The sequence below is a fragment of the Prionailurus bengalensis genome, chromosome A1 (genome assembly GCF_016509475.1).
Source record: "Prionailurus bengalensis isolate Pbe53 chromosome A1, Fcat_Pben_1.1_paternal_pri, whole genome shotgun sequence".
In the NCBI taxonomy this organism is placed as follows: Eukaryota; Metazoa; Chordata; class Mammalia; order Carnivora; family Felidae; genus Prionailurus; species Prionailurus bengalensis.
Window position 1 is genome coordinate 47602301 of NC_057343.1, and position 27389 is coordinate 47629689.

The 27389-nt window shown below is 36.7% G+C and overlaps 1 protein-coding gene across 2 annotated transcripts in view; it reads left to right on the forward strand.

Annotated features, from left to right (window-relative positions):
* Positions 1–27389, forward strand: part of BORA (BORA aurora kinase A activator) — a 28550-nt gene extending 1161 nt beyond the window's left edge. Inside the window, exons 2-12 of one of the 2 annotated variants that reach the window (XM_043580414.1) lie at positions 526–693; positions 2448–2554; positions 5489–5534; positions 8450–8531; positions 12967–13032; positions 14366–14422; positions 14837–15063; positions 15620–15752; positions 18136–18743; positions 25933–26049; positions 27071–27389. In XM_043580414.1, the coding sequence (XP_043436349.1) occupies positions 526–693; positions 2448–2554; positions 5489–5534; positions 8450–8531; positions 12967–13032; positions 14366–14422; positions 14837–15063; positions 15620–15752; positions 18136–18743; positions 25933–26049; positions 27071–27097 (1638 nt within the window). In that variant the 3' untranslated portion in view covers positions 27098–27389. The remainder of the gene's footprint in view (positions 1–525; positions 694–2447; positions 2555–5488; positions 5535–8449; positions 8532–12966; positions 13033–14365; positions 14423–14836; positions 15064–15619; positions 15753–18135; positions 18744–25932; positions 26050–27070) is intronic. The other variant, XM_043580422.1, reaches the window with a different exon arrangement.

Sequence of the window (27389 nt, forward strand, 5' to 3'; positions counted from 1 at the left end):
GTGCTAATGTGGAGGAAAGGCACCCGTGCACAGGCTTCCTCGTCTCGTATTTGCTTGTTGTAAATAACTGTTGTTTAGTAACTGCAGTTTAATAGGCAATTGCTGGGATATCCGAAGGTTGTTCAAAATGCTTCGAGATGTGAAATGAAGAAACCATAGGTGTTAGTCCTTTAGTTGAAAAGAGTTTTGTGTCTGTTGTTAACATTTAGTTGCCTCAGATCGATCCTGAACACATTCATATTTGGCTGACTGCTATTTATATGCCACTTAACTTCTCTGAGCTTAATTCTTCTGCAAAATGGTATCACTACTACCATACCTCTAGCCTTCAAGGTTATTTTAAGGATCGCTTTAGAAACTATATGTGATGCCTCTTAGTAAACTATATTTTTTTTAAAAACCCAAGAGCGTTAGATTTTGAGGGTTTTTTTTTTTTTTTGCGAAATATGCTTATTGAATACATTTTAGTTGTCCCAGCGAATGTGGAACTTTATAGTTTTATTGTCCATACTTATTTCTTTTTAGTTTTCTCTCTGTGCTATGGGAGATGTCAAAGAATCAAAAATGCAAATAACACCGGAAACTCCAGGAAGGATCCCAGTTTTGAATCCTTTCGAAAGTCCTGGTGATTATTCTAATCTCCATGAACAAACGCTCTCCAGTCCTTCTGTTTTTAAATCAACGAAATTACCAGTAAGTTATTCTTGACTAGTATTTGTAAGTTAGTGTTTACAAACTATTTTAAATGTAAACATCTTTCTTAGCAAGTTAAGGGAGAAATTTATCATGGAGCACATATATCTGGAATGTGCTTTTTTAGTTGTAATGTTCACTATAGTGTAGTGGTTGGGCTAAAAATAAGTTAGCTAGGTGGATTTTTTTGTTTTTGTTTGTTTTTGTTGTTGTTGTTGTTGTTAGCATTTCTCCATTTTTTTATTCAGTAGATAATATGTTGGCTTCCTGTAACTAGATGTAGCTAGATAGTATGATTGCTGATATATTAACTAATACCATATTCCAGGAGAAGCTGTGTTCTCTAATTATCTATTCTCATTTATTCAGGAAACCTATTTGAATGCTGCTTTGTATTCGATAAAGTGCTAGACGTAGAGAACAAGTCAGGGTCATCAGACACAAACTCTCAAGAAGCTTGTATTCTAATACAGAGATCACCAAACTATTTCTGTCAAGGGCCAGACAGTAAATATTTTAGGCTTTGCGGGTCATCTTGTTGCTGTTACAACTAGTCACTATGCCTTGTATCACAAAAGCAATCATAGGCAATATGTAAACAATGAGACCTTGCTGTGTTTCAATAAAGCTCTCTTTATGGACATTTAAATTTCATATAATTTTCACATGTCATGAAATGATAATATCCTTTTAGTTTTTCCAACCATTTTTAGCTTGCAGATTGTAGAAGCCAACCTCTACTCTAAAGGAATAGATATAACTAATCTAGGGACTTCAAAACAATATATGTGCCACGATTAGTGGTTAAACACAAGGGTGATATGGAAGGGAAAATGCTCTTGGAGGTTAGGGAAGACTTCATCCCTCTAGGTTATGTTTGCTGTTATTTGCCACCTAACAAGAGCAAGAACACTGGAGTTCTTTTGAAGTATAATGTCTTAACCTAGTAAATTACCTAGAAAAACTGCCAAGTGTGTGGCTGTTTATACTACACTTTCATACCAGCTTAAACAAAGACCAAGTGGAGGAAAGTTTTACAGTTATGTAGTTTATATTGAGTCATGAATCTGACCTCGTGATTTTTTATTGAACCTTATTAAATGTTAGCTATATGTTAATATAGAATAGATAATGGATTGGCTGCAACTTAATCCTCAAAGCCAGAATGTGTGGCATGTTGACCTTTTAAGCCTGACTTTTGTCAAAAATGCATTCTGAATTACAGATTAGGTTTTGGATAAGTTTTTGGTTCAGTTGGATAGTTGACTACAGAAAAGCAGCAGTGATTACCATTCATAATTATTTTAAGGATCAACTATTTTATGAACCTTTGTAGGCACTTCTGTAGTTAGTACTTGGTTTAGTTTCACTTCATTTGTAAGTAAAAGTAAAGACGTATGATAACTCTTAAAAAAGATTTTTACTTGGGCATGGTGCATCACTGATGAGTATTAATTGTGAAATTTCTATACTTCATTATTCTACTGTGACTTTTTTCCATTATTATGTAATTTCAAAAATCACCCAAATGGAAGATTTGGGTATTTTAAAATAGATATGGTCCAGTCAGTTGGTTTTATGATTTGATTATCATTTGCCATTTAATTTACTGGTAAAGCCAAATTTTAAAATATGAGCTTTAAAGTACTTTTGTATTATAACCATTCACATTATTTTTGAAGCTGACAGTTGTTAGCATTGTGATGAACTATTTTAGTTTGCTTTTACTTATAGGTTCACTTTCTTTTGTTAAGACTCCAGGGAAATTTAGATGGTCTATTGATCAACTAGCTGTAATAAATCCGGTAGAAATAGACCCAGAAGACATTCATCGTCAAGCTTTATACTTAAGTCATTCTCGGTAAGTTTTCTTTTCTTGTGTCTAAGTGTAATAACATACTTTCAAAGGGACATCAGAAATTCCAGTGATTGAATATATTTATATGTAAAGATATCAGGGAAGAAAATTTTTGATAGACATTTATTGTATCTAAATGAAGAGTAAATTCAAAGAACTATATCCAGAAAGAGTCTCTTGCTAACAGTTGTAAACCTGAGTAGGAACCTTTTTTTTTTTTTTTTAAGAGATAATCTTCCTCTGCTACTTACGGGACAACTGTGCTTTCCAGCACTTGGTAGAAGGAAGAACATTTTGAAATTTGTATCATTCTACATGGTTGTGGCTTCTCCCATTAATTTTTGTATTGTTTATTTTTTTGGTGGTAGGGTAAAGCAAAATAGTCTTTCATTGCCATCTGTGTTTGGGGAAGCTTAAAATCCCTTTACCAAGTTAAGACACATTGAATGAAAGGGTATCCGTTAGCAACAGAGAGCTTTTCTAGACATTATCCAGCTTTGATATAGGACCCTTAGGGATCTGAATTACATCGTGTTGAAGTCAACCTCGTAATCAGAGCAGCCTTAACTTGTTTCTAAGCATAGTGTGCCCCAGACTTGTGTTTTCTGCTGCGTGATGATGTCCGGTGTAGTGAGAATGTGCACTTCTTTGGTGCAACAGACCTAGCTTTTTGATTGTGATTTACTGTAAACTCTAATTATAAGTAATAGCCTTTGTCAGTAGTTTTGGGGGATTCTTGTTAATGTCAGTTTTATAGTTTGATTTTTTTTTTATTTTAATTTTTGAAACAATTGAGTACTGGTAAGACCAGCTTTTATTTTTCAGTCCCAAGGTACATGTGTTGTCAATCCACAATAATGGACAATTGTTTGCCTCTTAACTTCAGAATTCAGTCACACAAAAATGCATACCTGATAAGATGTTTTTGCAAATACTCGTCTGGATGTTTCTGCCCCTTTCTCTCTCGGCTCAGTAACTTGATAACCATTCACTCATAATTCATGTCCATCCAAAGTGTAGTAGAAAGGGAAAAGAATGGGGACAGCATTAAAGAATTTTTAATTAAATGTAGAAGTTTTGAAGAGAAGGTGAAAAAAAAGAATATCTAAAAGCAAATGAGTTACAAATTAGGCTGATTTTTTTTGTTTGACGCAAAGTATATGCTTTATTATTTGCCTCTTGGTATACTCAACCATGGATAGCTATTATCTATCAGTTATGAAGTCTTTATTTGGCACGTTGAGCAATACTGAAGTAGGATAGGCTATTATTCCCATCTAGAGAGTCAACAATACAATTAACCAAAGGTGTGACACAACATGTCTATATTTATTAATAAATGATGTATTGTTTAGGTAGGTTTATGGAAAGAATCTTGGTGTATTTCAGTATATAGATTTGTAATACAAAAGAGGGGAAAAGAGTGGTAAAGACCCTAATTTTAATTACTATTGTAATTCAATGTATGGTTATTGCTTCTACAAGGATAATGAGTACCTTCTCAACAAAATGTATTGATTCATTCTTAGAAACAGTGGCTTCCAGTGTCTCTTCCTGTGTAATATGAGTTCCCAATTTCAGTGCTTCCCACCCTTTTGATACCGCTACACATAAAAAATGATAACTGTAAGACAGACGAGTGCAAACAAATAAGTCTGGCCATATGGGAGGTTAATAATCCCGAAAAGGCCCTCCCTGACTCAGGACTCATTGAAGGCATATCAGTAACCTATATGCATCATGCCAGTGTTCTGTGATGTAATGGTCAGGATACTCTGTCCTGTATGACTTCTTAGAACCTCCCGTGATCAGGTTCTACAATATTTGCCTAAACCGATATTCACTGCTTCTAGCAGTCCCTTGACTATTTCAGGTTCTTAAAGTCCCTCTGATGAAGCAGCAAAATGTTTCTGAATGAGGTAATACTAAATCAGAGCTAAATACTCTAAATACTAAATACTACATGCTGTTATTATTATGCACTGTCATTTTGACCTGGTTGTGTTCCTGATAAGGTAAAGAAAACTGATTTATTTGCCCCCCAGATGGCTGTTGTTCAAGCTGAGATGTGTGGATTATCATTGTAATCTAATTTCTCATAATTCTCTTACTTGAAAAATTCATTTGATTTTAGTTTCTGAAACATACATTCTTATATAATTTTTGTTAAGCCACAAAAAAAAATATACATGAAAATTTTTGAGAGAAAATAAATTGTTGTAAAAAGAAGTGTTTTACTAATTTATTGACAGAAAGCAAATGTTCTCTCCTGGAACAGATGTAAGAAGTCCTACAAGGCTAACTGCTCTGTTCTTAGCAAGTCTGTGCCCGGTACTTGAGACCTGACATGTTACGTAGCTGATAAATTTGTGTTGCTGTATTGCATATTGTATCAAAGTGAAAAAAATTCATTTGGACAGAATTTTACATTGTCAATATTTTATTTCATAAGTAAAATTTTTGCCTCTTTATTCAGAACTGTAAGGATAATCGTTTCTTCTATTTCAGAGTAAGAGTTCATTCTAAAATTATAGCTATGATAAACTTGCAGTAATTGAAGAAAAAGAATTTGGACAATTTTTAGATTTCTGTAGAATGAAATACTTCTTAATTTGTGATGGTTAAAGGACGAGGTTTATTCAGATTACTTTATGTCGTAACTAGTAATTTAAAAATTATATCACTGTAAGCCTTTTTAAAGAAAATACTCTTCCATTCACACTGAATGGAAAAGAGGGAGGTAAGCCTAACAGCCAGTGCCAAGTATCTAAATACTGTCATTTACTAATGTGATAAGATACCAGTTTTTCTTTAAGATGAGCTTAACATTTGCCAGTTTTCAACAGAAGGAAAGTATTTCTTTGAAAGCTTATTATTTCAAATGTTCAATCAGCTGAAGTAATGGCATGGTTATTTTTCTCCTTTATCTCTGTATAGAATAGATAAAGATGTGGAAGACAAAAGACAAAAAGCCATTGAAGAGGTAACTTAAAACTGTTACTGATCATTAAGCCAGTTAAGCGTCAATTCTGCATGCATGTCCCCTCTTTTAGGATGACTTCCTTCAATCATTTGCCATTCCAGATTCCCACCAGCCTGGCCTGTCCCCAGCTTTGTCAAGCTCCCTTCTGTGCACCCATAAGACGATGTTGTTCATCCATTCCCCTGCCTCTCCTAGAGCGCTTACAGTATTGTAATGATTGGTTTAATACTTCTCTCCCCTAGACTAAGGGATTTTTTTGGCCAATATTGTACTTCGTTTGTCTTTTCATTCTCCAGGCCTAGCACAGTTTGTCTTCCTTGTGCCTTCAGAATACTGATGAGCACAAGCTTTGGTTTCAAGTTGGAGTTTATGTAGAGGAAGTTGAATATTTTCAGACCTGAAAATCTAGATTGGCATTGGTAATGGTTTTATCTGTTAATTTGAATTTTTAAGACATACAATATATTTCATGAAATAAAATACCTTACTGAAAAACAGAAAAAAGTATATTCCAAATGTAGGGTCTGTGGGTTTTTTTTTAATAAAAATAATAAACTAAGTTTTTCACTTGCTCCTTTGTTTGATGAATTTCTCTTAGAGCGTAAATAAGGATTAGCAATCTAGTTATTTCCCTTTATGTCATGGCAACATTTATTTTTCCTTTTTCCCTTGCTAGCCCCCTCTGCTTCCCTCTATTCATTAGCTGTATTTGGCCCTTCTGCACCCCAAAGACTTCGGCTGTGGAGTGTTTTGAGATCCAGTGATGTTTTCCCCCTTCTGCACTTACTTTTCTAGTGTCGATGTTTTCCCTTTGTGTTTCAGATACAGACTATTTCTTCAAAAACCATTTCACATACTGTACTGCTCTCAAACATTATTTACTTCTTTATCCAGAAACTTCAGAATTTGCCTTCTGATCGAATCACTTGATTCCACCACAGTTAGATATTCTCAGACTGGTTCCCATTTCCCAACATTTTAGGAAGTATGCTTTCCCTTTTGAATCCTCAACTTTAAAGGGAAATTCAGTAGAAAATACAAGAAAATGAAGTCAGACTGAAGATTAGGGTCAGTGTATCTGAAACAAATATATCAGAAACAAATTCAATGTTTTTAAATGTATAAGTATTTGAAAGAATAAATACATGTAGGTAGTAAAAACAAAACAAATTTAGACTTCAAAGAAAAATTATAAAATGAAAACGAAGAGCTTCTTGTTTCCCATCTTACTTCCTGAAAGTAACTCTGTGATATTTATACTTTCAGATTAATTTTATATATATAATAGCCAATGGCCTTTAACAGTTTTGCATTCTCGTATTGTTTTACATCTTGCTTTTTTGGCTTAATAATGTTAGTTTTTTTATTACTATTTTTTATTTTTATTACTATTAGCACATTTGATTTTAATAATAGTGTAGTATTCCTTTGTATGAATGTGTCGTGTCCTAAGTCAGCCCCTATTGATAGATGTTTAGGTTGTGTTTGGTGTTCTATCACAAATAATGGTTCAGTGAACCCACTTGTACACATCTTTGTGTAATTGAAACATACTTGCTAAGTCAGAGGCTTTGTTTGTAATTTCAGTTTTGACAAATTTTGCTATACTGCCCTCCCAAAAGGTGGTAAACAGTTTTTACTCCAGGCTGCATTATGGTACTTTCTGTTTTCTCATTATCTGCAATACTGATTATTTTCAAACCCTTAATTTGTGTTATTCTTAACACTTTAAAAATTTCATCTTGTTAATTTGGATTTGTATGTCTTTCCTTTTGAGTCAACTAAATACATTGCTTCATTAGTCTATGGGTCCTTTATTTTTTTTTTTTTCTGGGAATTGTACATATCATAATCTCTGCCACCTTCCCCTCTTCTTTCATATCTTTCCTCGTGTCAAGGAAATTAGTTCTTTATCGTATGTATGGCAAAATATAAAGAAAATGTTTTGGGGGTGAGTCCCACGTTGGGTGTAGAGATTACTTTAAAAAAATTACATCTGTAAAAAAAAAAAATAATACAGGAAAGAAAATGTTTTGAATTCCCTCTAAAACAGAGATGGAAGGGGAAAATCTTGTAGTAGGCTTTATTTTATATCTGGGATGAAAAAAGGAAAGATACGTATCCAAATGCTTTATCTCCATTTGAGTATACTGGCCAGTGGCGTACCAGTTAATGTTTAACAACTGGCCCTTTGGTTGTGGTAAGAGTATGAGTTTTAGAGACTCCTGCTGTCTGTAGTGTAAATACTCCAACCATGGCCGGGTTTGAGACGTGACATCACTGAATGATAAAACAAGGGCAGTGGTGCACCAGTATATGTGGGCGTTACACCATACTGATGCAAAAGACATAATCTCAAGAGCATGGGTCCTCATAAGTGTAAAATAATTAACAGGTAATGAGTTGGGGCATATATTACCTTTATTTTTGATATAATTTGTTTAATTGTAACTTTACAAGTTTTCAACATTAGCTTTAACAACTGATGCACAAATTTCCTGAAAACTTACTAGATTTTGAGAGCCAGTGTAAGCCAGTTCCAGCACACCATTCATACTAGCTTGCCTGTATACATCTATCTACATTTATTTCTTTCCTCTTCATCCTCCCTTTTGTCATCCCCACCTTCCCCCACCCAAGTTGGGAGGAATTAAAAATATTTTCTGCCCTTCGATTAATATTGAGTAGTTGAAATATTTAAGTGGTTGAAATATTAACATTTCTCTTTCTATATATACTGTAAATTTCTTCTATTTCACCTTTGGTCATTTGTGCTTTTAAGTATTAAAATTTTTAAATGTAACTATAAAGTCTGTGTAACATGTTTGGTGATTATTTGATTATTTGAAAATAACAGATACTTTTTATATTTTGGGAGGAATTCACGCCTAATTGTATGACTTTAATTTTTCTAGTTTTTCACAAAAGATGTCATTGTACCCTCTCCTTGGACTGATCATGAAGGGAAACAGCTTTCAGAGTATCATTCCAGTAAATGTGAGTTGTACTAAAAATCATATGAATAGATAAAAATCATAGAATCATAAAACTCAGTGAATATAAAGCAATATATAGTGAAGTGTCCACTTGTCTGCTTTGGTAAGGGGCTTGATACACATTAGATTTCTGGATACCAGAAGATTTAACCTTTTAAGGATCAAGCTTCCAAGTAAGGAATGAGCAAGTCATGAGAATAAAAGGCACAGCATAGAGAATACAGTCAGGAATACTGTATTGGTATTGTATGGTGACAGATGGTAGCTATGCTTCTGAACACAGCACAACAGAGTTGTATAGAGTTGTCAAATGCACAGAGCCCTCTTTCCCTGCCCCTCCCCTGCTCATGCTTGCACACGCTCAGTCTTTCTCTCTTTCTCAAATAAATAAACTTAATTAAAAAAAACTGTTTAAAGGTTACAGTTTAAAACATGATTAAAATGTACTGAGTTCTTATTTGGGGCCATTTTATTCTGATTTAACTTTTTCTTCATGACCATTGTGAATATCAGTTATGGTGGTTGTAGAGGATTCATTGATGCAGAAATAGTTGGTATTGAATAAAGAACTGAGTTGTTAATGATTTCTGCCCAATTTTCAAGGTTAATTTCTAAAACGAGATTCTTAAATTGCTTTGCTTTTTGCTAATTTACTGATTTCTTATAAAGGTAGAGGAGGTATGGACACTTGACCTCTAGGGCAAAAGAATATAGCTGATTATCTGCAATATTGGTAAGGAAATTGAAGGACAAGCCAGGAATCTTTCAAATATTTTTCCAGCCCCAGGAAATGGTTGTATTTGCTCTCAATGTCCTTTGAGTTGTGAGCAATGTTAGAGTATTATACATATAGGCTCATTTTCAGTGAAGTTGCCCACTCTTTTATGTAGCATGCATTAATTATGCTCTCAGTATAAGAGAGACTGTTTCTTTCTTTAGCAAAAACGCAACAATAATAGGTAAAATGGCTTGTGCCCTACAGTGCTAAGTACTCTCAGTAATTCCTTACAGCAGCTCACCTGCGGTAGGTACTATTATTGGCCTCATTTGATAGATGAGAAAACCTCGTTTTAGAAAGGTGAAAGCACTTGTTCAGGATTACAGAGATGACAGAAGTGGTAGAACCTGGATTCAAAACTAGGCGTTCTCAGTTGGATTCTGTATTCTCAGCCATTATAACCCGAAGGTCGCGTGCAGTAGTAGATGGAGACCTGGGCTGGGAGACCTCCTGCTACTTTAAATCTGTAGGGCTGATCTGGATCAAATTATTCAATCTCTTTAGACCTCAGCTCTTTACTTGTGAAACAAAGGAATTGAACGACATAGTTGTCTGTTAATGTCCCTCCCAGCCCTAAAATTTCTATCCAAGGTGACATTTTCATAGACACTACTTTTATTTTGGGTTTTTGAACAGATGAATCAGCCTTCCTTTGTGGTCTCTATACTGTGTTCAGAGGCAAGAATGGTTTTGTTTATTCACATTGGCTTATACTGTTAACTTTTACTATTACTAATACTTATGCAGCAAGGCACTTCAATGAATATAATCATGTGTTTTTATTTATGGTCTTCAGTGAGATTTTCTTTAGATTGTACACATAGGCTGAGAATCTCTAGGGTATAGAGATATGTGTTTCCCTGTTTTGACTAGGCAGTGCCCCCCTGCTCTCCAGAATGACTGCACAGTCTACACAACCAGTAACAGTGCCTAGGATTCCTGTGTCCCCGCAGCTCTGCCAACATTTGGCATTATCCATCTTTCACATGCTTGCCTTTCCTATGGGTTGTTTGACATTCTAAGTGATTGTTGAAATTTTCATTTCTTCATATACTAATGATCTTTGAAATTTTCTTTCTTGTAAAATACCTATTAATAATTTATTGGTCATATTTTTAGTGGATTTGCTGTCTTTTTTCTCTTGTTAATGTCTAAGACACCTTGTATAACATAGTTATATTGGTTCTAAACATTTGAAATACCATCTCTCATTCCACCATATATACACCATTTTTGTTCTTCATGTCTTTGGTTGCATAGAAATTCTTATTCTGATGTAATCAAAACCATCAATTTTTTTTTCTCCTTTTATTGTGTTCTTAAGCTTATTTAAAAAGTCCTTCTAAAGACATTTGCGAATGACATATTGGACAAAGGGCTAGTATCCAAAATCTATAAAGAGCTCACCAAACTCCACACCCGAAAAACAAATAACCTAGTGAAGAAATGGGCAGAAAACATGAATAGACACTTCTTTAAAGAAGACATCCAGATGGCCAACAGGCACATGAAAAGATGCTCAATGTCGCTCCTCATCAGGGAAATACAAACCAAAACCACACTCAGATATCACCTCACGCCAGTCAGAGTGGCCAAAATGAACACATCAGGAGACTATAGATGCTGGAGAGGATGCGGAGAAACGGGAACCCTTTTGCACTGTTGCTGGGAGTGCAAACTGGTACAGCCACTCTGGAAAACAGTGTGGAGGTTCCTCAAAAAATTAAAAATAGACCTACCCTATGACCCAGCAGTAGCACTGCTAGGAATTTACCCAAGGGATACAGGAGTACTGATGCATAGGGGCACTTGTACTCCAATGTTTATAGCAACACTCTCAACAGTAGCCAAATTATGGAAAGAGCCTAAATGTCCATCAACTGTTGAATGGATAAAGAAATTGTGGCTTATATACACAATGGAGTACTACGTGGCAATGAGAAAGAATGAAATATGGCCCTTTGTAGCAATGTGGATGGAACTGGAGAGTGTGATGCTAAGTGAAATAAGCCATACAGAGAAAGACAGATACCATATGTTTTCACTCTTATGTGGATCCTGAGAAACTTAACAGAAACCCATGGGGGAGGGGAAGGAAAAAAAAAAAAAAGAGGTTAGAGTGGGAGGGAGCCAAAACATAAGAGACTCTTAAAAACAGAACAGACTGAGGGTTGATGGGGGGTGGGAGGGAGGAGAGGGTGGGTGATGGGTAATGACGACGCCACCTTTTGGGATGAGCACTGGGTGTTGTATGGAAACCAGTTTGACAATAAATTTCATATATTGAAAAAAAAAAAAGTCCTTCTAGGGGAAAACAAAGAAACACTTGCAAAAGATTTGAAAAGCGTAATAGTGCTGCAGTAGGTGTCTTTCTAATCTAAGAAGGTCAGAGGAGGAATGCTGTTGGAAGATAATTTAAGCTGAGACTTAATTAGCCAGACTCAGCAAATGAGGGAGGAAAGTCAGAATAGTATGAGAAATACCTAAATGTGAGAGAGAAGCTGTTTGTTTATTTATCTTTAAAATTTTTTTTTAATGTTTATTTTTGAGAGGGAGAGGGAGGGGCAGAGAGCAAGGGAGACACAGAATCTGGAAGCAGTCTTCAGGCTCTGAACTGTCAGCACAGAGCCCAAAGTGGGGCTCAAACTCAAGAACCTGAGCTGAAGTCGGACACTTAATTGACTGAGCCACCCAGGCACCCCAGCCACCTGTTTTTTTAAGATGTTCAAATAACTAGTGTTTAGTTGGAGGACGACTGTGCTAGAGACAGAGACAAGGTTTGGAAGGGCTTCCTACGGTGCTAAGGTGTTTGGACTGCAGACTGAAGGACATAAGAGTTTTCGGCAGCATAGTGCCTTGATTATTTGTTATAGAAGGTCACACTGCTTATAGCAAAGAAAGCATTTGAATGTAGAATTTTCTTTTTTATTTATTCTGGTAGCATTTAATAGGAGGCTTTAATTCACTTGCCCGTCCACCCACTTACTCATTCACCCATTTATTTATTTAGGTTTGTTAAGTTACTATATTTTGTAATGTTGTTTTAAGCTTTCTGGAGTTTTTTTTTCTTCTCCGTGCCTTTTCCTCCCTTTTATTTTGTTTATATTAGTTATTTTTTTCATTGTGTGTTTGTTTTTTTATCTGATTATTTTCAAGTTACAAAACTTAGTAGTCATTAATTTTCAGTTAAAAAAATTATTTTCACTTACTTTTGACTCCTGTTATGAAAAAAAAAACCAGCATGCTTTTATTAAATTTTAGGTTTTGTCAAAATGATCTGGCATTTTAATTCAGACAGTTTATCTAACCCATATTGCAAAAACATTAAGCAACAGAGGACTTGAGGACCTTGAGGTATGCTAACGTGCATCCTCAATCTTTTAAGGTTAACATAATGGAGAGTAACCGCACTTTCCTTAAAAATTGTTACTTGGTGCCTCCTTATTTGCTGTGGCAATCCTTTAAGTTTTATCTTTGTGCTCCCTCAAAGTTAAAAAACTAACAAACATGCCAAATTATTATATATGCAGACATTTATTTTTTAAATGTTGTAAAGTAAAAGTTTTCACTCTGTTCATTTTTTTTACACTGAAAAAAGTAATCCTAAAGTAAATGAAGAATATAAAATATAAGATTTGACACTTAAAATGTTTTACAGGTATTAACATAACTAGTGAATCTCCAGTTGGAAGAAAGCTTACCATCCATGCTGAGAAAAGCAATGGTAAGTATAAATATAATCTAAAATGAAGAATGTTCCACATTAAAGTACATTTGATTTTAAATTCAGTTTGTGTGATAACATTTTACTCTGGAATTGAAATTATTTAATTATGAATGAACTATAGGAAAGCTCATTTTAAAAAATAATCAGAATAGATATATCCTGCCAGTTTTAGAAATAGCAGTAGTGTGTGTGTGTGTGTGTGTGTGTGTGTTTTAACATTTTTATTTATTTTTGAGAGACAGAGCATGAGGGGGGGAGGGGCAGAGAGAGAGGGAGACACAGAATCCAAAGCAGGCTCCAGGCTCCGAGCTGTCAGCACAGAGCCCAACACGGGGCTCGAACTTACGAATTGAGAGATCATGACCTGAGCCGAAGTCGGATGCTTAACCAACGGAGCCACCCAGGTGCCTCAGTGTGTTGTTTTCTTGTTCAAAGCATGTGAGTTGTTTTCTGGTTTGGGACAGCATTTAAAAAAAAAAATGTGTGCGGATATTAGGAAATCTACCCCCAAATACAGGTGACCCTTGAACAACTTGGGGGCTTGGGGTACCAGTGCCCCATGTAGTCAAAAACCCATATATAACTTTTGACTCCCCCCCAAATTTAACTTCTAATAGCCTACTGTTGACTGGATGCCTTATTAATAACATAGTTGATTAACACATATTTTGTATGTTATATGTATTATGTAGTGTAGTCTTACAATAAAGTAAGTTAGAAGAAAATGTTAAGATCCTAAGGAAGAGAAAATACATTTATAGTACTGTACTGTATTTATTGAAAAATGTGCACATTTAAGTGAACCCATGCAGTTGAAATCCATGTTATTGAAGAGTCAGGTGTATAGGCTGGCTGGCCTTTTTTTTTAAGTTTATTTATTTTGAGAGAGAGAGAGAGAGTGAGAAGGGTGCTTGCAAGCATGGGAAGGGCAGAGAGAGAGGGAAAGAGAATCCCAGGCAGGCTCTGCACTGTCAGTGCAGGTCTTGATCTTATGAATTGTGAGATCATGACCTGAGATGAAATCAGGAGCCAGACATTGAATCGACTGAGCCACTCAGGCGCCTTAGGCTGGCTTCCTTTTTGATTCCAGCACCAACAGTACAACCAGGAATTAACTCTTGGCGTTATCAGATTTATATCAGTGCTGGAAAGTGGGGGAAACTGCTTAAGGAAAGTTGGCATGTTAGTTAATAGAATACATAAATGAAATCATTCAGTTTGGCTGAAACAGCATGGGGAGATGGTTGATTGGGAAGCACATGCTAAATTGCATGTAATATGCTTGCACTGATTTATCTATGTTTGTATTTATTTATCTGCTTGCTTCCAGCTGCTTGTCAGACATTGCTGTCTCTTCCTGTGGATTTTAATTTAGAAAATGTATTAGGTAAGTATTGTATTTGTTTAAACCTTTAATAACTTAAATAGAAGGTTTTATTTTGATGGCTTTTCGTAAATGGAAATAGGTGGCAATGTCTCTAAAGAAGTGGGGAAACCATCCTGAACTTTCTCCTTTTAGCATGGCCTTAATTAGCCTTTTTGTGATAATGAATTTTACTGTAGACATAAACTATTCATGGGCACATCTTATTGGTATTACCTATACTAATCATGAAGTACTCAAAAAAGAATAATTTCAGATTTCCAACGTCACATATGCAATTAAACCTTGCCCTCTTTTTTGAACAAAATTCAAACATACAGTACATGCTGGTTTCTTAAAAAAAAATCATATAACTGAAGCATAATTGCTCTTCAAAATGACTAGCTTTGCCTTTTATTCTGTTAACATTAAATATAGGTGACTATTTTAGAGCTGATGAATTTTCAGATCAGTCTCCTGGAAACCTCAGTTCTTCATCCCTCAGAAGAAAGCTATTTTTAGATGGCAATGGAAGTATTTCTGACTCCTTACCTCCAGCTTCTCCCAGAAGTCCTCGCAGTGGTGCTCAAGCCTCACTTGAGGTTTTTTATTCGATAGATTTATCTCCTGTACGGTGTAGGAGCCCTGTGCAGACCCCAAGTTCGGTAAGAAGTGCACTAAAAGTGGTGGTTAGTTTGCTATGAGATGGACCTCAATGCTCATTTTACATTCCAGGAATGGTTGTTGGATTTTATATTTCATGAGGATTAGGCTAGTTCACATTTTGTCGTTAGGAGTGTTTTTGGTCAGATTCTGTTTCTGATCTAGAGGTATATGGGATGACCAGATTTGTCACGAGTCTCTAGAAATTTCAGTGTAAGTTGTTTACTGAACTATGTAAGATTCTCAGTATCCCACAACTGGATTGCCATTAATGGAGTAATTTAAAGTTGTTCATAAACAGCTGCTAGGATGAAATAGAATGGTTTGTTTAAACACTGCATTTATATTTTATTTTGATTAACCGACTCTATTTCAAAATTTTTGTAACAGTCTTCTTAATTGTCCTTGCTATAAGATGCCTTGCCTTTTGGTGGATGACCAAACTTTATATGAGCTACTTTATAAATGTGTTTTGAAGATAAAGATAAATAACATATGGTGTATATAACAAATTAAGAAAGAGAACCATGTGATTTTATTTATTTATTTTTATCACAGGGGCAGTTTTCTTCCAGCCCTATTCAGGGGAGCACAAAAAAATACAGTTTGGGAAGTATAACCAGCCCTTCACCTATTTCTTCACCCACTTTCTCGCCAATTGCACTTCAAATAGGAAAGACTCCGCTCTCGGGTATGTCTCAGAATAAAATACCTATTTGAAATTTCATGTTACTATTATTTGTTATTAAAGAGGTTCTTTTTTAGCTTGTTCGAACTATAGAGCTCTAACTAGGTGAGCTCCACTCACCTTCTGAAATTTAGAAACTGGCTTTTTTATAAAAGGAACAATTTGCCTTCAAAAACTGGATTCTCAGCAAAGTTCTGTGCTACTATTAAACACAGGTAATCTGATTAGCAGTATTATGTCAAGCATTCTTATAAAGGGAATCAAAGAAAGATGGCAATTTTAGAGTTCAGTTGGTTTCTGTATGCCTTCTGACCTGTAGGGTCAGGCTTTGGTAATCAGATATTCATATTTTGTAAAGATACATTTGAGTAAGGTTTTAAGGTATAGTGTGTGGAGATTTATATATTTCTCTTTACACTATGTCAGTATCTCTGAAAAAAATTATAGCTTCTTTTGAAAAAATTCACAATCAAAAGCTATTCATAATAAATAAAATTGGAAACCTAAAAACTACTTTTATGTATGTATGTGTACTTTTGTACATACTTTTGTACATACTTTATGTATGTATGTGTACTTTTATACAAGTACTTACACATGTACTTTTGTGTGGAGATAGACATACACAGACCACAGTTCTGTATTCTGCTTTTTTAGCAAAGTATGGTATCATGAATATTTTCATAGGTCATTGAAATCATTTATTTTTATTTTTATTTTTATTATTTATTATTGAAACAAAGATTTTGAATCACTATATAATATCCCATATCATGGATGCATCATTTGTTTTCAGCCATTGATAACTTTTAAAATGTTTCTAATTTTTCTTTATCAAAAACCTGATTATTTTTGTATTTACATTGTACTGTACATATTTATATTTTTAGGTTAAATTCTCAGAAGTAGAATTATTTGATCAAAAGGGGTGAATGTTTTTAAGGCTCTGGATGAATTTTATCAAATTTTCTACATAAAAGTTTGTATCAGTCGAAATTTTTATCAACAGTATGTAAGAAAGTCAGTTTCTCCCATCTAGAAACACTGGTATTACCATTCTTTGTGAGGTTTCTTAGTTTGGTATATTACAAAAATGCCTCTTACTGATTTTTGTATCTTTAATTATGATGATATTGAACTCTTTCTGAATATTTATTGGCCATTTATTTGGGGGGGAGGGATTCTTAGTATTTTACTGTTTTTGTTGAATAAATGCTTTCTTATTGCTTTAACTTCAATATTTTTTATTGTTTGTGTGGCTGAACACTTCGTATGTTTATTTACCATTGGGAGGATTGGTTATGGGATCTTGCCTATTTTTTTTTGAATGTTTGTTTATTTTTGAGAGAGAGAGAGAGAGAAAGAGAGCGAGCAGGGAAGGGGCAAAAGTAAGGGAGACACAGAATCCGAAGCAGGCGCCAGGCTCTGAGCTGTCAGCACAGAGCCCAACATGGGGCTCGAACCCACGAACTGTGAGATCATGACCTGAGCCATAGTTGGACACTCAGCCAAGTCACCCTGGCACCCCTTGCCTATTTATTTTTTTTAATTTTTGTTTTCATTAAGCCAATGAAGTTCTAAGAAGTATTACATTGTAAAGCATTTTTATCATTTTGATTATCATTGTTAAGGTCTTTGACTCATTTTGTTTTGTTTTAAATATTTATTTATTTTTGAGAGAGAGAGGCAGGTGCAAGTGGGGAAGGGCCAGAGCAGAGGCAGGGCTGGGGGTGGGGTAGGCAGAAGATCTGAAGGAGGCTTTGCGCTGACCGCGAGCTCGATGCAGGGCTTGAACTCACAAGCCTTGAGATCATGACCTGAGCCGAAGTCAGACACTCGACCGACTGAGCCACCCAGGCGCTCCATTAAATTCTTTGTTATTGCAAATACTATTCTACAGTTCTTTGCTTGCCTTTTAACAAACTGCTTGTAGTATTTCACAAGGTTTTTACATACTTCATTTACCAGGTACAGCTATTAACTTGTAGCTGTCAGCTGATTTATCCAGTATTTTCTTTGTATATGAATAGTATTGTTACTATAATAATATTGTATATGAATATGTAAATGAGTAATATACAATGTTAATATAATATACAATATATTATAGTAGCAATATGTTTATGAAGAAATAATTCTCAGGAAGTAAATTATTTTGATAATTGAAAGGAAGTACCAGAGGAATTCTTTTTGAAGAGTCTTACCCTACTTAAAGAGACACATTCATTTGCACTGTTGTTTTTAACACCTAAATTTCACTTAAGTAAATAGTACAGTGTTACAGAAATTCAATTTTTCTGGCATTAAAACACGATAATTACCATTCAGTAATGTCTTTTCCATTTGTATGTTTTTGTGATGTAATTTTTCCTTTCCAATCTTTTAGAACAAAGGAAGTTTACGTTTCATTCTCCTGATAATTCGTCTGGAACAACAAATTCTAACGGAATTACTAATCCATGCATCAGAAGTCCTTATATAGATGGTTGCTCACCAATTAAGAATTGGTCTCCTATGAGACTCGAAATGTGTACGGGTAGTACTCAGTATCGGACCTCACTGATTAGGATACCCTTTCCTCTTGAGGCTCACGGTGAAAATGAAGACCAAGTGAATCTTCCTCCCACGGATGCCTCATCACCAGCCATGGACACCGCTGCACACCTACGGCAGTTGGACAGTGACACTTCTCCACGTGGCACACGTGTAGTAGTGACCGCCATGTCTATCACACAGAATCAGTCCAGTGCTTCTGAGAAAGAATTAGCACTGTTGCAGGATGTTGAAAGTGAGAAGGAGAACAACACTGTGGACATGGTTGATCCTGTAGAGATAGCAGATGAGAACACTTGGATTAAGGAGCCAGTTGATAATGGGAGTTTGCCCATGACTGATTTTGTGAGTGGGATTGCCTTCAGTATTGAAAACTCTCACATATGCATGTCACCTCTTGCAGAAAGCAGCGTCCTTCCTTGTGAAAGCAGTAACATTCAGGTAAGATAATTTAATATTCTGGAGTCCTTTACTTTCTCCTGTACTCTGTTTTTCTCAAAGATTGTACTAAGAAAGAAAATGGGTTAAATGTGAGGACTGTAGCAGGAGCCCCTGGGTGGCTCAGTTGGTGAAGCGTCCCACCTTGGCTCAGGTCATGAGCTCGCAGTCCATGGGTTCGGGCCCTGCATCAGGCTCTGTGCTGACAGTTTGGAGCCTGGAGCCTGTTTCAGATTCTGTGTCTCTCTCTCTCTCTCTCTGCCCCTCCCCCACTCGCACTCAGTCTCTCTCTCTCTCTCTCTCTCTCTCAGAAAATAAACATAAAAAAAATTTTTTTTAAATGTGACGACTGTAGCATTATGTAACATTTAAAAAATATATCCATACATGGTGATACTAAGAGGGTTAGTTGTTTTTTTTTAATTTGGACTGATGGTGCGTATTTAGTATTCACGTTAACTGATACTTATTCGGAGTAAGAAAGGATGACAGCAGAAAAGAAATCAAGCTGCTCTGTTTCTACTGAGTGCTAGGGTCAGGCAACCTCTCAGGATTCATCTCCCCCTCGTGTGAAGCTAGCGTCAAGGAAATTCAATTCCCGGTAAGGTACTTGTCTTGTAAAATTTCAGTAGTTCTATTTTTCCTTTATATGGTTTGGGAAGAAAAAAAACAAGTTAAAGGACTTTTATGTATATGCTTTTTGTACTTTTTAAAAATGATTTATTACCAACATTTTTCACTTAATCACACATTTCCAGTTTGCAGTATCTGACAACAGGAAAGCATGATTCATTTGACAAGTAAACTTCATAGCCAGCACTTACTTTTTTTTTTAAGTTTATTTATTTTGAGAGAGAGAGAGAGCACAAAGAGAGAACAGGAGAGAGAATCCCAAGCAGGCTACACACGGTGAGTGCAGAGCCTGATTGGAGGCTTGAATCCACAAACCGTGATCTCATGACCTGAGCGGAAATCAAGAGTCAGACGTTTAACCAACTGAGCCACCCAGGCGCCCTGCCAGCATTTACTTTCAGAAAGACATTTGTTCCATTAATTGCCATAGTTTTTTTGGTTTGTTTTTTTGAGAAAAAGAGTGCGAGCAGGGGGGTGGGGGGAGGGAGGGGCTGAGGAGAGAGAGAGGGAACCTTAAGCAGACTCTATACTCAGCATGCAGCCCAACACAGGGCTCGATCCCACAAAGCTGGGATCATGACCTGAGCCAAAATTGAGTCCGATGCTCAACCATCTGAACCACCAGGCACCCCAATTGCCATAGTCTTTGAGCTGAGAACTTTAAAATAGTCAAAAAGGCAGTTCTCACCTGCCATTTCATAGTAACAACATTTAACAGTTATGTAGCTCTTAGTGTATGCCAGGCGTTATTCTGAGTACTCTACGTATGTTAATTTATTGAATCTTCACAACAGCCCTGTGAAATAGGTGGACTGTTGTCCCCATTTTACAGAGGAGGAAACTGAGGGTCAGAGAGGTTAAGTAATTTACCTATATCGCTAATAAGTGGTGGTGCAAGATTTGAATCCTGGCAATATGGCTTTAGAGTTCATGTTATTTAATCCATATTTGGACGGACTCCTAGTAATAGCTAACACGGACACAGTGCTTCCGTGTGTCAGGCGCTCTCCCAACCACCTTATCTGTAGTCATTCATTTAATTCTCCTACCACCCTATAATGCCCTAGTGCTGTCAGGTTTGGAATGCTAAAGTTTAAAACTCACAGGGGGATCCTAAATGACCCCAAATTAAATATAATCATCTGCTCAGATTTTTATGTCTATAATGGTCTCTCCTGACTTCTAGGATCATTGCTCAGGAAAAATACACTAGAATCACTTTTATATATTTTAGCTTCTAAATTTGGTTCCTATATGAAAAAGCACTTAGAGTCAAACTTAGCCTTCAAGGTATTGTTAACTTCTTTTTCTCTCTCTCTTTTCCTCACTACCTTTTTTTGTTTTTCCAGAGCATTTATAGAAGGATCATAAAATGCTTTCACTGCCATACACTTTGATCATCTAATTCAACTACCCATTGGAAGCCTATATCACTACTAAATTATCATCCACTGTCTGCTTGAGTACCTGCCAGGGGTATTCTGGTCCATTTTCGGGCTTCTCTTATCATTACAATCTCTTCCCCACATTGAGATAAAATATGCTTCTGTCTGTGATATCTTATCTACCAGTCAGTTTCAGTTTTACCCTTTGGGCCATATCATAATCTTAACCTTTTGCAGAGCATTTTGTAGTTTAAAAATGTTTTCAGGTGTTCTTGTCTTCCTACCGCAAAGGTAGCTTCTAAACATTTGAAGACAGCCACATTTCCCCAGGGTCTCTTGACTTGCTGGGTGGACGGGTTGGCCTCCGCGTGTGGTGGTGCACAGCTGTCATTCTAGAATCTCCCTTCATCAGACTGGGAATTCTCTTCCCCTTTCCTGTGTTCTGTCTCCTGTTTTCTACATTCCATCCTTCTGTTTCCTGGTTTACCTCACACTTTACTGGAACAAATTTTCTGGTATCTTTGTGAGGAGAAGTACATTTTTTAGATACTGCATGCCTGATCGTGTATTCTTCATTCTCTCACATGAGAGTTTGGAAATAATTATCCTTCAGACTTTGAAGGCATTGTTTCATTGATTTTCTTTCATGATTGCTGTTGACATATCTGAAGCCATTTTTAAAAATATTTTTAATGTTCATTTATTTTTGACAGAGATGGAACATTAGCGGGGGAGGGGCAGAGAGGGAGTCACAGAATTCGAATCAGTCTCCAGGCTCTGAGCTCTCAGCGCAGAGCCCTCCATGGGGCTCGAACCCACCACCCATGAGATCATGACCGGGGCCAAAGCCAGATGTTTACCCGACTGAGCCACCCACGTGCCCCTGAAACCATTTTAATACTTAATCTTTTGTAAATGGTCTCTTTTTACCCAGCCCTGGACATAAATGGATCTTTTCTTTGTCTACGGTGTGCGGAGATGTCAGTGCTTCTTTGGAGTGGGTACCTTTTCATCTGTGGTACTGGCACTCAGCAGGTCTTTATGACCTGTAAACTCGTGCCCTTCACTTGGAACTTTTTACCCTAGATTTCTCCTGTCTCGCTTTCCTTTCTGGAATTTCCTTTTAATTCTCCAGTTTTTAAAATCTTTTCACTCTATTTTTTATCTCCTTTTCTAATTTTGGGGGAGTTTCTTCATCTTTATATAGTAATTCTATTATGTTTTTGTTTCTGCACCTTTCATTTCTAAGGTTTTTGGGGGGCCAGGGAGTTGTTTTTTGCTTTTGGTATCTAAATATCTGTAGCATGACTGGCAAGCATCGCATGGTCTGGCCTTTGCCTTACTCATCGGCTTCATTTTATTTTCCTTCCCTTTGTTTCAGTCACATTAGCTTTCCAGAGTTTTAAATAGCCACGTTCCCTCTTGTCAAAAGAGCCTTTCCACACACTGTGTAGAATTTCTGTCCCTCCCACTTTACTTACTTAACTTCTATTAGTCTTTTAGTTCACAACTTAATGGTTAGATCCTCAAAGGAGTCCTCCCTGATCACTGTAGCCAAGCCAGATCTCATTATATGCTTTCATAATTCCCTGTACGCTTTGCATTCTTGCCAGTCAGACCATCTATCACGCAATCATGTATGTTTGTGTTTATCCCAGAGCTTATGTAATAGCTACTCGTTAAATATTTTGGAATCAAAACAGAATGGATATAGAGGTAAGTTCAACCAGAAGGACTGTATAAAGTCAGAACACTGATCCAGCATTTTGACCCCTGAGGAAAAGGTTTGGTGAAGGAAGCAGAGCCCCCAAAGGAGACTGAGAAGGACCAGGCGGCGGTGGGGGGAAGAGGGGGACACGAGGAAAGCACAGTGTCATGGAACATCTTAAGGAAAGAAAGGTTAGTACTACGAAAGTAAGAGCAAGGGATATAGAGGTTGAAAAGTATCTGTTGAATTAATAACAAGTAATTTGGTGAGTGAGCAGCCTCAAGGTGGGGAGGTGAAAAGTGAATGGAAGGAAGGTAAAGGAGGTGAAGGAATGATACACTATGTGTAGATAACTCTTTGAAGAACATTAGTTGTGAAGGGGAGGGTTGCCATAGCTAGAGAAGAACATTAATGTCCAAGATCGTTTTGTAGTTTCTTTTTTAACTTTGTTTTTCACTTTAGATGGGGGAACTAGCATATTTAATTGGAGAGGGAGAAGAGTAAAAAGAACAAAGAAAACCAGAAATTGGGCACGATAATTATTAATAATAGGTATCAATTATGTATCCTTTTGAAGTATGAGAGACCAGGGCGAGTATCTCACAGTTAGAATCTAATCCTCATGATACCTTCCAGCAGATGTGATAAATATAATCTGTAAAAAAGTGATGAATTTTATATATGAAGGAACCAAGGCGTGCAAGATGGGATAGACTGTAGAGCTCTGGTGGGGGATTAGCACAAGTGACCCTTCCACTTTCGTAGGGGGCGGGGGGCTGGGGTGGACGTGGGTGCACATATTTGTAGCTGGGGCTAGCATGGCTTTAAGGGCCTTGGGCTTGGGAAAGCAAAATGGCAGATTTCAGCTGATTTACTAGCTCAGTTTTCTCAGTTTCAGGAAGTGAGAGCTTCTGTGACCTTGTTCCCTCTTATTGACAACAGCAAGAATAGAAGGATTGTAGGCTAATAGTTTGGTCATTGTGAGTAGAGTTCACATGAGTGTACTTTCAGTGCATTGCCTTAACTAATGGGAGACAAAGTCTTCTGTGACAAGTAGCGAGCAAGAGGGACAGAGGACGAGGAAGAGGAGGATGGTGAGGGAAGGGTGAAAGTGCGGGGGCCTGATTTCAGGGAATGGACTACAAGCCACAACTCTTGCCAGCTGCCAACCTGAACCTGGAAGGTTTTTGAAAGACCACATCTGATTCATGTGGGGGAAAAATATAGTAACTGTGTAGGGTGATGGCAGTAGAAACACCATTTAAAGGCAGCGTAGTCCAACTGGAAGCAGATCTACATAGCATTCAGAACTCAGTTTGAATTAGAGTTTGGTCATTTACAGGCTGTGGGATCTTAAGACAAGGTTCACTTGACAGTGAGTAGAGCGTGACTTTTTAAGCTAAAAAAGCACCTCTTCTACAGCTAAGAACAACTATAAAATGTTTCTGATGCCCCTGGTGCCTGTGGGAAGTTACGAGATGATGTGTACTGTCTAGTTAGCCTGTGGTACGCATCATTAGTAGTGGTCTCGATGAGAGCCAGTGCGGTCAGCCAGCATCTCATGGGGCCGCCCGTTGATTATTCTCTTCCTGTGGAGTGGGACAAACTCCTGTGCCTGTCTTACTCCCTACTGTATTCACTTTTCCCTTGATGTATTACTATTGAGTTCCCTAAGCCAGTTGTTTGGCGCTAGTGATAAAAGTGTAATTGGCAGGGGGGCCTGGGTGGCTCAGTCATTTGAGCATCTCACTCTTGACTTTGGCTCAGGTCATGATCCCAGCCAGGGTGGTGGGGTCGAGCCCCGCTTTGGACTCTGTGCTAATTGTGGAACCTGCCTAAGATGGTCTCTCTTTTCTCCCTCTACCGCTCTCCCCCACCCTCTCCCTCTCAAAAATAAAATAAAAAATGAGTAATTGTCAGCTCCTCTGGAAGCAATCTGGTAATTATATTTTTGATCAAATAGCTGTTGAATGGCAACACAACCAGGTGTTTCCCCTAGAATGTAATGGAAGGTTGGTTGTTTTTGTTTTAGTTTTAAGTGTTACAAGGATTTTACTCAAATACAATGTTACTTCCAGTGGTCAACACATAGGCATCCATCTCTGAAAACTGGAAACATTTTTCTTAAGATTATGAATGCACATAGGATATTACTTAGGATATTCTGATGTTGGTGATGGGGACAAAAATACACAATCTTTTCCTTCCTTCTGAACCTAATTTGCAAGAAAGAGTTTAAGTGCAGGGTGAATCCCTCCCCTCGTGGGGTTTTGTGTTTGGTGCTCAGCACTGCGCAGGTAGATGCCGTACGTGTGTGTAGTGCACAGGGCTTGGAGCCTCAGCTCTTCATCACTGCATTCTGATACTGTGAAAGTCCCCTTTCTGACCCTTCACTTCCTCATGTGTGAAGTTAATAGGGTTGTCGCACGGACACAGTAAGAATGGCATTATACAGAGTGCCTTACAGGCCCTGGCACTTTTCTAGGCACTCAGTAAATATTTATTATACATGTACCCAAACTGCAGTTTGCCAGAATCCCTTGTTTAATTTGGGGCTGCCAACAGTACATCCTAGAATGCTACAGTTAATTAAAATGAAAAGTTGAACTAACACCTAGAGCCACTGTATACGTGGTATTATTATGAAGTAAGATTTGTGTGTCAGCAGTGGGTGTGAGTATAATGTAAATGACCTTTTAAAAAATAAATTATTTTGAATACGTTTAAAGATAGCATGCCTGTTAGTAAATCTTAGAGATACAGTCAAGCCATTCAAAGACAAGCCTGGTAAATAAATTGGAATTTGAAGTTGATTGTAATCCTTACTTTTATCTACTGAGTGTGATGACAAGGTAACAGGAAAGCAAGTTTATACTGGCTTGTTCACGGATTCTAAACGAAATTACAAGATATATTTTAGTAAAAGGAATGGTATAGTACAATGACTCCTTTGGAGAACAACCAGTTCTATGTAGAACTACATTTTATGTTTGCATATTACTTTTCAATTGCATTCAGTATGATCAGGAATAAATAATACATTGTTTTATTCAGTTGTGAGTGGTAGTATATAATGATTCACTTATATTTATATAATTATTAACTATATACTTTAAATAAATATACATAATTTTATTAATGTTTATTTTTGAGAGAGAGCACAAGCTGGGGAGGGGCGGGGGTGGGGGGGGACATAGACTCCGAAGCAGGCTCCAGGTTCTGAGCTGTCAGCACAGAGCCTGATGCGGGACTCGAACTCACAAACTGTGAGATCATGACCTGAGCCAAAGTCAACCACTTAACCGACTGAGCCACCCAGGCACCCCAATGTACATAATTTTAGAAATATATTTTATATATTTTTAATTTTACTTATTTAAACATAAAAGAAGTTTCTCAGATTTTGTGGATAAGTGAATTAGTTTGCAGTGTTATCCTTGGTATTTTTCCTTCTCTTCCCTATCAGATGGATAGTGGCTATAACACACAGAATTGTGGAAGCAATATTATGGATACGGTTGGAGCAGATAGTGATGCACAAACCTTGGAAGTTGAGAATAAATCTCAAGTTCTTAATACAAAGGTATGGAAAAAATAGAGAAAGCGTGATATGGTTGTAGGTTATAAGTATTTACTAAATGATTTTTTTCAGGGGCGCCTGGCTGGCTCAGCTGGTGGAGCATGTGACTCTTCATCGTGGGGTTGGGAGTTCAAGCACTACATTAGGTGTAGAGATTACTTAAAAATATAAACAAAAATAAATGACCATTTTCAATATTTTTCCACCCCATTTTGCTTAAAATTTTTTAAATTATCATGTTTAAGCCTCATCCTATTTTCAGTTCATTTAACCACAGAACGTGCTTTTTAAATCAAAACACTTCATTTTCCTAAATAACTCTGGCTATGGGCGAGATTAAGAGGTTGGAGAGGGAGAACTAGTCCTATTTTGGAATTGGCACCTGAACGCGTTTCCTTAAAACTAAAGGGAAAGATAGGTTTTTGCCTTTAACGTTTCAAACTGAGACTACACAGGTTAAGTGCTTTTTTCTTAAAAATCCAAGAGCCTTTGGAGACCAGAAATAACACATACCTTACCTACTAAGTATTTGTACAGAGATATACTTTTGATTAGGACATTTACTGAACTTTCTAGATAGGATGGTTATACTATATATATATATATATATATATATATATATATATATATGCATATTTGAATAAACATTAATTTTAGGCACTAATTGGGAGAATCTTTGATTTTTATATGCCAATTTATTAATGAACACAATACACTGAACACAACTCTCCAGTGAATATGAAGATTTAATGTGGAGGCCACCTTAATTTCTCTTTCGTCCATTTTGTCATGAGGTGGGATTGTAGTTGCCCATTTAAAAGTAAGCAAGCATTAGGATATAGGAAAACTACTCTTTTGGTTGCAGAATATGGACTTCTAGAAAAATCCTATCTTCACTTGTACCTTTAGTATTCATAAGGAAATCCTCATTCCAGTTTTAAAAAATATTCACATAATAGTTGCACGCTTGAATGGTCCTATCCAAGCAGCAAATAAGGTATTTTCTGTTTTTTTCCCCCCACAGGAAGACCGCATAACACAGAGGTGTTGAATGAGAACAGCAAATCCTCCCAAGGCAGCAGTCCATAGAATAACTTCTCAGAACCAAAGACCATCAGTGAATGGCTCCTCACATATTTTTTACGCACAGGATCAATAATGTGATCGTGATTGGGAAAAAGTTGCTTTAACTAACAGGTTTAGCTTTTCTTCTTTCCCCCTTAATGTGAAAAATCAAGGGCTTCATTTAGTGACGTGGGAACAACAGAAAAACTCCTGGAACTTTCAAGTCATTGAAGTACAAGTGTATTTTTTATTAATAAATATTTTTGTACTTACCTTGA